At 42.1% G+C, this 11,944-nt stretch overlaps 1 protein-coding gene across 3 annotated transcripts in view; it reads right to left on the minus strand.

Moving 5' to 3' along the window:
- Window positions 1-11,069, minus strand: part of ELMOD2 (ELMO domain containing 2) — an 18,378-nt gene extending 7,309 nt beyond the window's left edge. Inside the window, exons 1-5 of one of the 3 annotated variants that reach the window (XM_075614856.1) lie at window positions 10,913-11,069; window positions 5,498-5,643; window positions 3,581-3,609; window positions 1,618-1,715; window positions 470-599 (exon numbers count right to left, since the gene is read on the minus strand). In XM_075614856.1, the coding sequence (XP_075470971.1) occupies window positions 470-599; window positions 1,618-1,715; window positions 3,581-3,609; window positions 5,498-5,642 (402 nt within the window). In that variant the 5' untranslated portion in view covers window position 5,643; window positions 10,913-11,069. Of the gene's footprint in view, window positions 1-469; window positions 600-1,617; window positions 1,716-3,580; window positions 3,610-5,497; window positions 5,644-7,004; window positions 7,027-10,912 lie in introns of those variants that run through there. The other 2 variants (XM_075614847.1, XM_075614864.1) reach the window with 2 other exon arrangements.
- Window positions 11,070-11,944: the final 875 nt, after the last annotated feature.

The raw sequence follows: 11,944 nt of genomic DNA on the forward strand, positions 1-11,944 counted from the left end.
TGTGAATATAGACTATTGGATTAACCCCGTGCGGTCTGCTGTCTCTTTACTGGTCTTTGGATTGGTTCGTATCATATTTACTCTCTATGGGACTAGCATCTGCTATTACAACATTTTCAACTACAGTGTGCTGACTGAATTTAATGTATATATATATATATATATATATATATATATATATATATATATATATATATATATATATATATATATATATATATATATATATATATATAAATATATAGTGGTTATTTTGGGGGTTCAACATGAGCTTATAGGGGTCCTGTATGTTATGGATAAATCAGGGTATAAGATTTGAAAAATAAATATTGAGTAATGCAAATGCCCACAAATTAACTTCCTGACGGACCCTTTGAAAACCTGTGAATAGGTACAGTATAAAAAGCCTAAAAGGGAGTCTCAAAGCTCACAGAGCACAGAGCTGCAAACAGGCCGTGAGCTGCCTCACCTCCAGTAGTTGATTTTCATGCTGAGCATTATCACAGTTATAAGGCTGTTTTCTTAGCTCCTCCACAGCCAAATAGAGTTTCTTGTAACCAGAGATCTGCAACACACATATCCTCAGTCTTATCTGAAACCTGCAAGAGACAGACTTTCTAAATGCCCAAGCTGTTCAAATAGACAATCTTCGTTCCTTGGAAGAACTGAACTGAACTGATTTGTAGAACTCAAGATAGACATATAACATTCAAAATGACTTTACCCATTGGGAGGGAAACCTCCTCTTCAAAATGATATGAACTTACTCATTAGAAGGTATTTTTCACTCGCTACATAATCAGTTTACACCCCCACACATGTGCAAAGCACTCGAAAAATCTAACCTACCTGCACTAGTCCACAGTGAGGGCCAGTGCAAGAAAGACAGATGTGTCGGAAGCAGAGCAGTCCACCAATGCAGTTTCTCAAAGTGGCGCCCCACAATGCCTTGCGTAGCACAACGCCAGTGATTGAGAAACGCGGCTCTGAGAAACAGAGCAGTGATAGACAGAAATGCTTCTGACAAGGCCTTGGCAGCACTGGCTTTTTTGTGTGGCCTGTCAGCTGCAGTCCAGCATTGTAAGTAGTCTGGACATGCAAAAGGTAAAGAGGCACTCACAGGTTCTTGCACATCAAAAAGGAACGTTATCTGTCCTTCCAGGGACACTGATCAAGATAGGTCCTACTCCTGCTAGAACAGAAATAAAGTGCGGATTTTAAATAAACCGCCTTGCTTTGATTGGCAAGATACTAGTGAGTGACACCAATACACATACACACCCTAATTTGAGCGTTCCTTATTTGTGAAATATTACATTATATTACCTTTATCGAGAGTACTGTATTAGGACAAAATCTCTACCTATGCATTGGCATATGATGCACAAAAAAGAATAAGATGGCATCGCCTCATGATGTATATTTCTTTTAGACTTCCTATTTAATAATGTATAACTCACGTGACATGACGAAATAAAGTTGCCTCCTCTTGCACATTTCGGGACCACGTCACTTCTTACCCCCGGAAATGTGCACCTCTTCTTTCCCTTACCCATTCTTATGGTTACTTGCACTATTACCATGCTACAATTAACATGCTTTATACGGTTCACAAACCTTTTATCCTTCTCTAGATTTATCTTCTTTTCTTTTACTATATCAGCAACACATTGGTCTACTTCATCCTCAAGAATGTTTCTTGCACGTTGCAGAACCTGTTTAATACACAAACAAAAAAAAAGTCATCCTCCATTTATACAAGTGCAGAACAATGTTGCACCGTCAGCAGCAATAGTCATATTTTATAAAAGACAGGAATTCAGTATGTTACCCAACGCCTCAAATGACTGGAACAGATGTCCTCACAGGGGTAGAATCGCTGATGGCTCTGTGGCAAGATTTCAGTAGGGCAGATGGAAAGCCTCTGCGCGTCCTTGCTCCCCAGAGCATGAGTCGAACGGGAGCTGCTGGCCCATGCAGTGTTTGTTCAGAGAATGGCTGAACACCAGCTGGGTACTCTCACTCCCCTCCGTGTGCAACACTTCCTAGTGGATGACGTCACCGCGGGGAGTCGCCGTTCAGTCTGTCAGCTCGCGCAGTAGAGTACTGGTTGGAAGGTAGAGCTATTGGCAAGAATGTCCAATTGCACACGGAGGGGAGTGAGAGTACCCAGCTGGTGTTCAGCCATTCTCTGAACAAACACTGCATGGGCCAGCAGCTCCCGTTCGACTCATGCTCTGGGGAGCAAGGACGCACAGAGGCTTTCCATCTGCCCTACTGAAATCCTGCCACAGAGCCATCAGCGATTCTACCCCTGTGAGGACATCTGTTCCAGTCATTTGAGGCGTTGGGTAACATATCCCGAAACTGCTTGTTTTAACTGCACTGATGTACGCACAATACTCACCTAATAATTTGTTCATGTTAATATAATTTTGTAATTGCACTATGAGCGTTGTGCGCTGTGTCTTTTTTGTATTTATCTGTTAGCTCCAGGGGGTTCCTGAGCCCCCCCTTCCATCACAGCTGCAGACGCTCTGTTCAAGGTCACGTAATTAATTATTTAATCACTTTATCACTATTTATCACGTTTTATATACTAGCTGCGCACTTCAACCTCTTGTTCACAATTAGGAATTCAGTATGCATGATAAACTGGACATCTCATTGTATCCTATCCTCATTGTATCTTATTGACAGTACTGCAGCGGTTGGCCGGATACTGATAACAGTAATACATACTATTTGTTATTTCATGCCTGCACAGCTCCAAAATAACCATGTTGACACAGAAAGAAAATAATTAAACTCTAGTCATGATTGCTGCCATTTTGCTTGGGTATTTGACTCTGGGGCACATGTCAAATTAAATAAGTAGGAGGGCATCCAAAAGTACAACAAATCAGCAGGCATTGAGAACTAGAAACCTTGGCCTACATAGGCAATCACATGTAGACTTAGGCTTGGGCCATGGTGCCGCAGACCGAGCGGACGAGCGATCAGACTGCCTTAAGGCAGTGATCGCGTCCATGCGGCGTGCGGGCGCGCAAGAAATCAGTTGAAACCGAGTTTTTGGCACGACTGGCCGGTCACATGAGTGGTTTGCCTAATGAGGGCGAACCAGCTCCGTGACGCCCCTAGGCCCGACCCCCACCATGGCCAGGGAAAGCACCCACTTACTTCCCAATCTCCGCGCGGGCGAAGGCACCATGGCCCCAGCCTTAAGGTGTAGGTCTTGAGCAGACTATGTCAATTCAGTTCCTGCCTGAATTACTTGCACTCCATGAGATCTTGGCCCACCCCTTTATCTCCATCTGCCTTTGCAGCATACACGTGAAGCCATGAGGTAAATCAGTGTTTTTATCTAGCAAAGGGTGATACTTCAAATAATGAAAACACATGGTAACAATATACACACTAGCGCTCCTTCACCTAGGGATGGTACAGCTTACCGCTCCTTTTAGCACTAACATACACAAAATGCCATAACAAGGGCAGTTTACAACATTTTACACAATGGAATAAACGGTTATAAATAGGCATGAATTAAGTATATTTATGAAGGGATCATTCATCTTACCTTACTTTTTGAGTGTTCCAAAGAGTATTCTAGAGCAAAACAAAAATGGTACGGATGAGCACATTATACTAAATACAGGTTCCCTCTATTATTCAACCAGACGTTTAAAAGTATGAATTATTCTTACATGCCATACAATGTTCATGTTCCAGAGCTCAATCCCAACAAATCTAGATTTCAAAATCAATTACAGTATCAACCACATCATTGTTGGCGCACACAACATGCATGAAATATCTGCCTATTGCCTTACTTTCAAATCCCAGAAAAAACATTGAACACTACAATTTTCTTTCTATGCTAAAATGTTCAATGCGAACATTATCATTCAAATGTTTCATTTGGTAAGCAATACTCAGGCCCCCTAAAATTAACAAAGGATTTTAAGTTAAATATCCAGAGGTCCTTACATTTGTCTAAATGTAGCCCATAATGATTGAAAACAGTGTGTGTGTGTGTGTGTGTGTGTGTGTGTGTGTGTGTGTGTGTCCAATAAACACCATCACTTGTGAGCACATCCACATCTTAGACAGGTCTACAACCCTGCCTTACACCATTATCACCTAGCATACAGTGCTCCCACTGCAGCAAAGGATTCTGGGAAATGACATGCAAATGGGCACACAATGTGTCACCTTTTGCCTAAAATCCATTTACATGGGTTCCATGGAGTTTTTTTGTCGCCTTTTTCACCAACCATAACTTAAAATGTGTACGGTATATTAATTATATATCAAAATAAAAATGACCTACCAAAAAGCTACTAAAGGACTGAAAGGAGCAATCCTGCTTTTTTTTTTTTTTTAAACGTTATAGGATTGAAGCAGGGGGTCTGCACAGCTGAACCGCGTTCATTTCAGCTCCGGGGACTTCCAAATTGGGTGTAGCCTGCGATTAAAGTAAATTCTCCTACTATAAGTGCTTGAAACAAGTTGCCAACCCCACTTGGAAAATAAATAAATACTATTTGGAGAAGATGCGATTCTGACTGCGAGCTTCACAGGAAGAGTAGCTCAGCAATTCTGCCATCTCTAACAGCAGAGCTCAATGGCTGCGAGAGGCCCAAGTTCTCAGTGACTCCCTTTCAGGCTGGAGCACAGTGGTGGGAGCTACATACTGTAGCGATGGTTTTCTGGGAACCTTTGGCTGTTCACAATTCTTGCCAGTTATATGTCATCCATTTGAAGGCCTACAGCAACATCAGACATTATTTCAAGGTTAGAAAACCGTTATGGCAGGTCCCCTACAGTGAATAGAAGATGCTCTGGGTTAAAGGGAAGTTGTGTGTACTGTAATCTTCATCAATGGCACTGCAGCCCGGTCTGCTTTACTGAATAAACAATTTAATTAAAGGTTGTATTCCCTTTACCATCAGAGGGCAGTAACACATTGCTCTGCAGTGCACTATATGCCACTCTGACAGAAAAGGCGTTGTAGTAGCTTAGACATGGGGTGCAAACTTCTTACCTTTGCACCCCCTACCTGCTCTCCAGCACTGCTCGCGTCCCCCTTACGGAGTCTGAAGCCTCAAATGAAGCCGCAGAGTCACGTGACCCCGTGGCGTCATTTGACGCAGCGTTAAATGACACGCGGGGTCATGTGAGGACACGCCACGTGACCCCACGGATCATTTGACGCCGCATAGCAATGGCGACGCGTCACCCAAGCCGACTGAGTCACGGTAAGTGAAGTTGCGGAGACCTCGCACGGTCCCCCAGCATTTCATTGAAATGCATTGGGGAAGAGCGCAGGACCTCTGCAACCGCCCCCTCCCCCCAACAAAAATCTCACGCACCCCTGGCTTAGACAACTCTGTCTTACAATGACTGAGTGGCCCAATACACTAGCTGCCAGTTTTAATTAGTGTTATAGTTTAACAAAAAGCACAAGGAATGCAATGAATGTATGGTACCGTACCGATCCTGTGCGTCCTGTGGGCACCATCTTTGGATCCTTCGCAAATTCGCTGCAACTCACATTTCCCACTAATCTGCCTCAGAAACCACTTCAGCCAAAATCGAAAGTAGGTGCTGTAGAGGTACTTCCACATGAATAAAAGCATCCTGTGTGCAACGAGAAACGTTGGAATGCATTGTGTTACATAGGTTGGGGGGAAAGAAGAAAAAAAAAAGACATCCATAGAGTTCAACCTATGCTAAATTTATTAAAGGACAGATACTTATCCTATATTTGTATTTACAGTATATTGTTAGAAAGGCCAAAATAGCAGAATTATTCCTTGACTGGAACAGGTAAAAGTTTGAGAAAAACTATTCAGTTTCTTATTTACAGCCTCTGTTCTTAATAATGCAAATATACATGAATGACAATTGTAGTTTAGCCTATTTGTCAAATGCTCAAATCCCCAGAACACAGTTATGCAACACGCGTGTTTGTATTTGGTGGGGGGGGGGGGGGGGAAGGGGGACTCACGGAGCCCCAGACCATGAAGCTACCTTTTTGAGACTATGCTGTTTAGTGTCAAATAACAGACATTTTTCTTCTTTTAAACTTAAATTTTATTGCATTATTGTTATGGGAAGGGGGTGCGGGAGTAACAGAGGGAGAGAGAGCTGACGGCCAAAAAGGAGGACAGAAGCCAGCTGGCTGCAGGAGAAGAGGACCACCATGTCAGCGGAGCAGGCAGCAGAGGCGTCAGGAGGAGAAGAGCATTGGCACCATGTGAGAGACAGGAGAACAGCTGGGTAGGAGCTGCGCTGTCACAGCGGCAGACTCCAGAAGTCACTAAAGACTTCTGGGTCCGACCTGGGGCGCGCTCCTCCCGGCTGTTCTCTTGACTCTCATTATGGTGCCAATGCTCTTCTCCTCCTGCTGCCGCCACCTGATGCCTCTGCTGCTTGCTCCGCTGACAAGGTGGTCCTCTTCTCCCACGACCTGAAGTCTTCAGTCCTCGTCTTCTGCCGCCGGCACGCCAACTTAGAGTGGGGTATGTGAAAAAAAGAATGAGTCACACTATTTGGCACTTTCAGATCGTTTTGTTTTGTATTCAGTAATCTAATATAGACAATTTCCATGGGCTTTCTGGAAAAATGCATACTCAAACTGTGGTTAGCAACTGTTAAATCAAAACGTACAGTGCAATAATAAAAAAAATTGGGGGGGGGTGGGGAGTCCCTTATTTGTCAGACGCGTAGAATTTATTTTTAATTTGTCGACCCCTGCATACATGCATATACATATATACAGACACACACACGATTAAGTAATCTGTTTCTTGCCGAAACGCGTAGGGTTATGTGTCATCACGCAGCCTTGACACGCGACGCCGGTCTGTGCACGAGACTCCCATAGCAAGCAGCTGCTGATTGTGTATCGGGATTCCCTTTGAACGCGGATGCTAATAACTTTGCAGGCTTGTTTGCGATTGAAATACGGACATATTCATGACGACATTGTCACTCACTTGGATGTCGGCACAGTCCAGTTAAGGTCCGTGGATGTCCTTGCAGATATGAATCGATCAAGATCATCCTCCATTGGATTGCCAGTAACAGAGTGTCTATTCCAAATCCTTGTTTTTATTGTTCTTCCTGTAAATGGGCATTTGTCTCCCCCATTTTTAATGTTTCCATTTGTTAAACAGTAAACAGTAATGCACTAGGGAGTGTGCGCTATTCCTTTTAGATAGAAATAGAGATACACACACACACACACACACAGTAACTTAGTAAAATGCCGTAAAATGTAAAAAAAAAAAAAAAAAGGTCACAAGGACCTGCACTCACAAGGGGAGTATTTTAAATCGCATGTCAAAGTAATACAATACTGCATCAGACGTCCTGCCTCGTAATGGATGGAGATCGGCACTTATACACCAAAAAACGGACAACGGATATCCACTAGAAGAAGGACTCTAGGCGAACAAACCAGGCAAAGGTGAATAGTCCGTTTAAGGGATGTCCAAAGAAATATTAGACTGTCAATTGTCCGCATGCAGAGCCGCGATCAATCCTGCTTCTCGCAATAATCTCCACATCCGCATCAGCGGGTACGCGGACGCTTGTGCACATCCCAACACGTTTCATCACATCACATATTTGACTTCATCAAGGAAATGATCAGATGGCCTGCAGTGCAGGTTTAAATACCCAATGTTGCTAAGCAACAGGATACACATTCAACAATCAACTGACAACATGTATGAGCATACAAATACAAACTGGATACAATATAATAAAAATATACAACAATGCTCTTATATAAATACAAAACAATAGATCCACATAATATTAAACATATATCATGAACAAATGAATTATTAGTTCTAAAAATATTTCATAGATTTTTCTTTTAGAATGAATGCTCACACATGTTGTCAGTTGATTGTTGAATCGGTATATCCTGTTGCATAGCAACATTGGGTATTAAACCTGCACTGCAGGCCATCTGATCATTCCTGATGAAACGTGTTGGGATGTGCACAAGCGTCCGCGTACCCGCTGATGCGGATGTGGAGATTACTGCGAAAAGCAAGATTGATCGCGGCTCTGTATGCGGACAATTGAAAGTCTAATATTTCTGTGGACATCCCTTAAACGGACTATTCACCATCGCCTGGTTTGTTCCCCTAGAGTCCTTCTTTTAGTAGATATCGGTTGTCCGTTTGGTCTCCATCCATTCCAAGGCAAGACGTCTGATGCAGTAGCGTATTACTCGGACATGCGATTTAAAATACACCCCTTGCGATTGCAGGTCCTTGTGGACTTTTAAAATTGTATTAAATTGTTTTACCGAGTTACGCCATGTTGCATGCGCTTCTTCTCCTCTCTTTTTTTTTTTTTTAGACTGTCCTTTGTCATTTGGCTAAATTACTTTAGAAACTGCATTGGAGCTCCATAAGATCAGAACCTGTCCTAGACTTATTAACTACACGAAGGTGATCATAGAGTGACCACCCAAAAGAATTCCCAATGTATTGCACTCTGCTTAATGGTAGCAATTACCAAAGGGAATAAATTCCAGACCATATAGGGAACAAGAGGGTTTAAAATCGCAAAAACAAAAAATTATTTATTAACACTTCTAAGTAATGGAATAAAAACAATTAAAAAGAATAACGATGGAGTATGCTGTCTCAATGATAGTCAACATGCATATAGGTATGGGTGAAGAGAGTGGATTATATATATCCAATGTGTCACCGCAGTGACTTTGCAGACACAAGTATTATATTATTCCATATGGTAACCAAGTACCGTGTCTGTAAAATGCTCTCTCTTATTCCAAACAACCAAACCTCACTATGCGTGAATTACAAACTGCCAAGGTTGTAGCAACGGTATGTTATAAATGCCTTTAACAACATATGTGTGCAAACATGTTGCCTCCGGTTATGGCTATTAAATAGCCGCCTGTGACACAAACGCTACTTGCAGTGGTTAAGTATGTAATCAAAGTAATGCCTGCATAATTTATTCCCTTTGGTAATTGCTACCATTAAGCAGAGTGCAATACATTGGGAATTCTTTTGGGTGGTCACTCTATGATCACCTTCGTGTAGTTAATATGTCCCTATTTCCCATGCACCTGTATACATTTACCTATATGGTTTAGAGTAATAAGGTTGAGCAGTGATCACCACCCTCTATGTTACCTGTCCTAGACTTCCATACACATCATTCACGTGGTCTACTTTGGGACTGGTTTGAACATTTTAATTTATTTTTGTATTAATTGACACTGGTTGCCTTTTGTGTGTGGTTCACCACTAGTTATCACTTTCTACACATTATGATATTGGTTTAGCACTACCTTTTTCTTTATTTGTGATCTGAATTTTTTTTTTATATATATATATATATATATATATATATATATATATATATATATATATATATATATATATATATATATATATATATATATATATATATATATATACACATATATATATATATACACACACATACATATATATATACATACACATATACAAATATATAGAAATATATATACACACACACACACACACCAGAAGTGAATAATGGATGGTGTAATACAAAAAACACAACATATACATAAGAAAATAAAGGTGGATGCCACGAAGTCCAAGTGAGAGCTAGAGAATCCAAATGGTGCAATTCTGTTTGGACCCAGTGCACCCTGTCCCTGGACAGACTGCTCGCAGCACCTGGGGGCCGTGGAAACCATGAAATGGCATCTTATCAGATAATCTACTGTTATGGCGTCTCAGCCGTGAAGTCGCGCAAAGCTCTGGGCGACAGGGTTTGCCGTCCGCCTTGCAGCTGTGCTCGTCTCCAGCTGATCACGAGCTCGGCGTTTGTGTGTGATAGCGCGCAGGACTGCCGAAATGACACTTGCGTGATGACGTATAGGAACAGAGTGATGACCTCTACGCGTTTTGCACTGACGTGCTTCTTTCGGGGGTGCATACGCACACGGATGTGTTCTTGAAGGAATTTACAGGAATTGAAAAGGTCTTTTTTTTTTTTAAATAAAGATCAACAAGTTTATGAAGAGAACACAAAGAACAGCCTGCAACAGACCCCAATATACAGTGCTGAAGTCAGCAAATAGTGTTTAAAAAGTATTACACTACTGACGGTGCTAGGGATAGTAGATAAATGTAAACATATAGAAGAAAGATATCCCAAAACAAGCACTCTAGCTTACAAAAATATACATTTATTAATTGCATCACATACAACATATAATTATTAATTAAAATCATGCCAGTGTCACTGATCCTGAGCAGTGAAGTTGAAACCTCAATGTAGGAAGTACAAAAAGACCACTACAACACATGTAATGTCTAAATAACAAACATGGATAATACTACAAAAAAAACACAAATGGTACCAACAGTGTGTGGGAAACCCTTAGGTGTGGTGGCAAATAATTAGCCGGTCTAATAACCTATAGGGCAAATGTAACCCAATAGAGACAATGATTGAAAATGTCTGAGTCCACCTATACGATAGCAATGCAGCACACACAGATAGAAGGCACACAGAGACAGTGAATGTGCATTAACCCCACAGCTAGGTTCCTGAAGGAATTTACAGGAATTGAAGATATCTTTTTTTTTTTTTTTTTAAATAAAGATCAACAAGTATATATATATATATATATATATATATATATATATATATATATATATATATATTTATTTCTCTTGTTGATCTTTACTTAAAAAAAAGACATTTTCATATATATATATATATATATATATTTACACACACTTATGATTGAGTGTTAATAAAGATGGATACAGTAGGGGGGTGTATATATACACACACACGAACTTGCTCTAAGAGATATGAATGATAAGTGCAATAACAGGACACTTACCTGCTCACTCACAGCACACGGGCAGGGCTCGTCACGTCCCCACGTATATACAGAAAGAACAGCCTGCAGCTGTCAGCAGCGCGCCCGCAACATACCGCCCCGCGCGTGTAAAGACGTCACCAGGCAGCGACCGCAACAACGGCCGTCGCCGTCACTGCGTCCCCATGGAGACGGACCGAGGCGATAACAACAGAGCTCGAGGAGCCGGACGTGACGTACCTGAGAGGGAAAAGGCGGTGCGGAAGTGGTTCAAATGAGAGGTTGTGGGCGCGCTTGGATGCTGTGCAGATCTCGTCGCTCATGGTTACCAGAGAAGTTGAGATAGAATCAGTCACTCCCCTCTCTTGTAATAATGACCTATGTACTGAATATGTGCAACACACTGATACACACACACATTGCTACCAAAATATGTAATTCAAATGTGTGTGTGTGTGTGTGTGTGTGTGTGTGTGTGTGTGTATATATACACACACACAGCCCAAATCTACATTTTGCTAATCTGTGGCAGGTCTCACTCATTTGGAGTCAGTCTCACTCGCAAAGTTATAATCGGCAACTGTGCCTTTTAACAGAATTCTCTTGTACCTGTGTGCGCCTGTGTGTGATAGTGAGGAGCGCTGTGCCTGTGTGTGATAGTGAGGAGCGCAGTTTTTGCCTGTGTGTGATAGTGAGGAGCGCAGTTTTTGCCTGTGTGTGATAGTGAGGAGCGCTGTGCCTGCCTGTGTGTTATAGTGAGGAGCGCTCTGCCTGTGTGTGATAGTGAGGAGCGCAGTTTTTGCCTGTGTGTGATAGTGAGGAGCGCAGTTTTTGCCTGTGTGTGATAGTGAGGAGCGCTGTGCCTGCCTGTGTGTGATAGTGAGGAGCGCTGTGCCTGCCTGTGTGTTATAGTGAGGAGCGCTCTGCATGTGTGTGATAGTGAGGAGCGCAGTTTTTGCCTGTGTGTGATAGTGAGGAGCGCAGTTTTTGCCTGTGTGTGATAGTGAGGAGCGCTGTGCCTGCCTGTGTGTGATAGTGAGGAGCGCAGTTTTT

Source organism: Ascaphus truei, chromosome 1 (assembly GCF_040206685.1).
Source record: "Ascaphus truei isolate aAscTru1 chromosome 1, aAscTru1.hap1, whole genome shotgun sequence".
In the NCBI taxonomy this organism is placed as follows: Eukaryota; Metazoa; Chordata; class Amphibia; order Anura; family Ascaphidae; genus Ascaphus; species Ascaphus truei.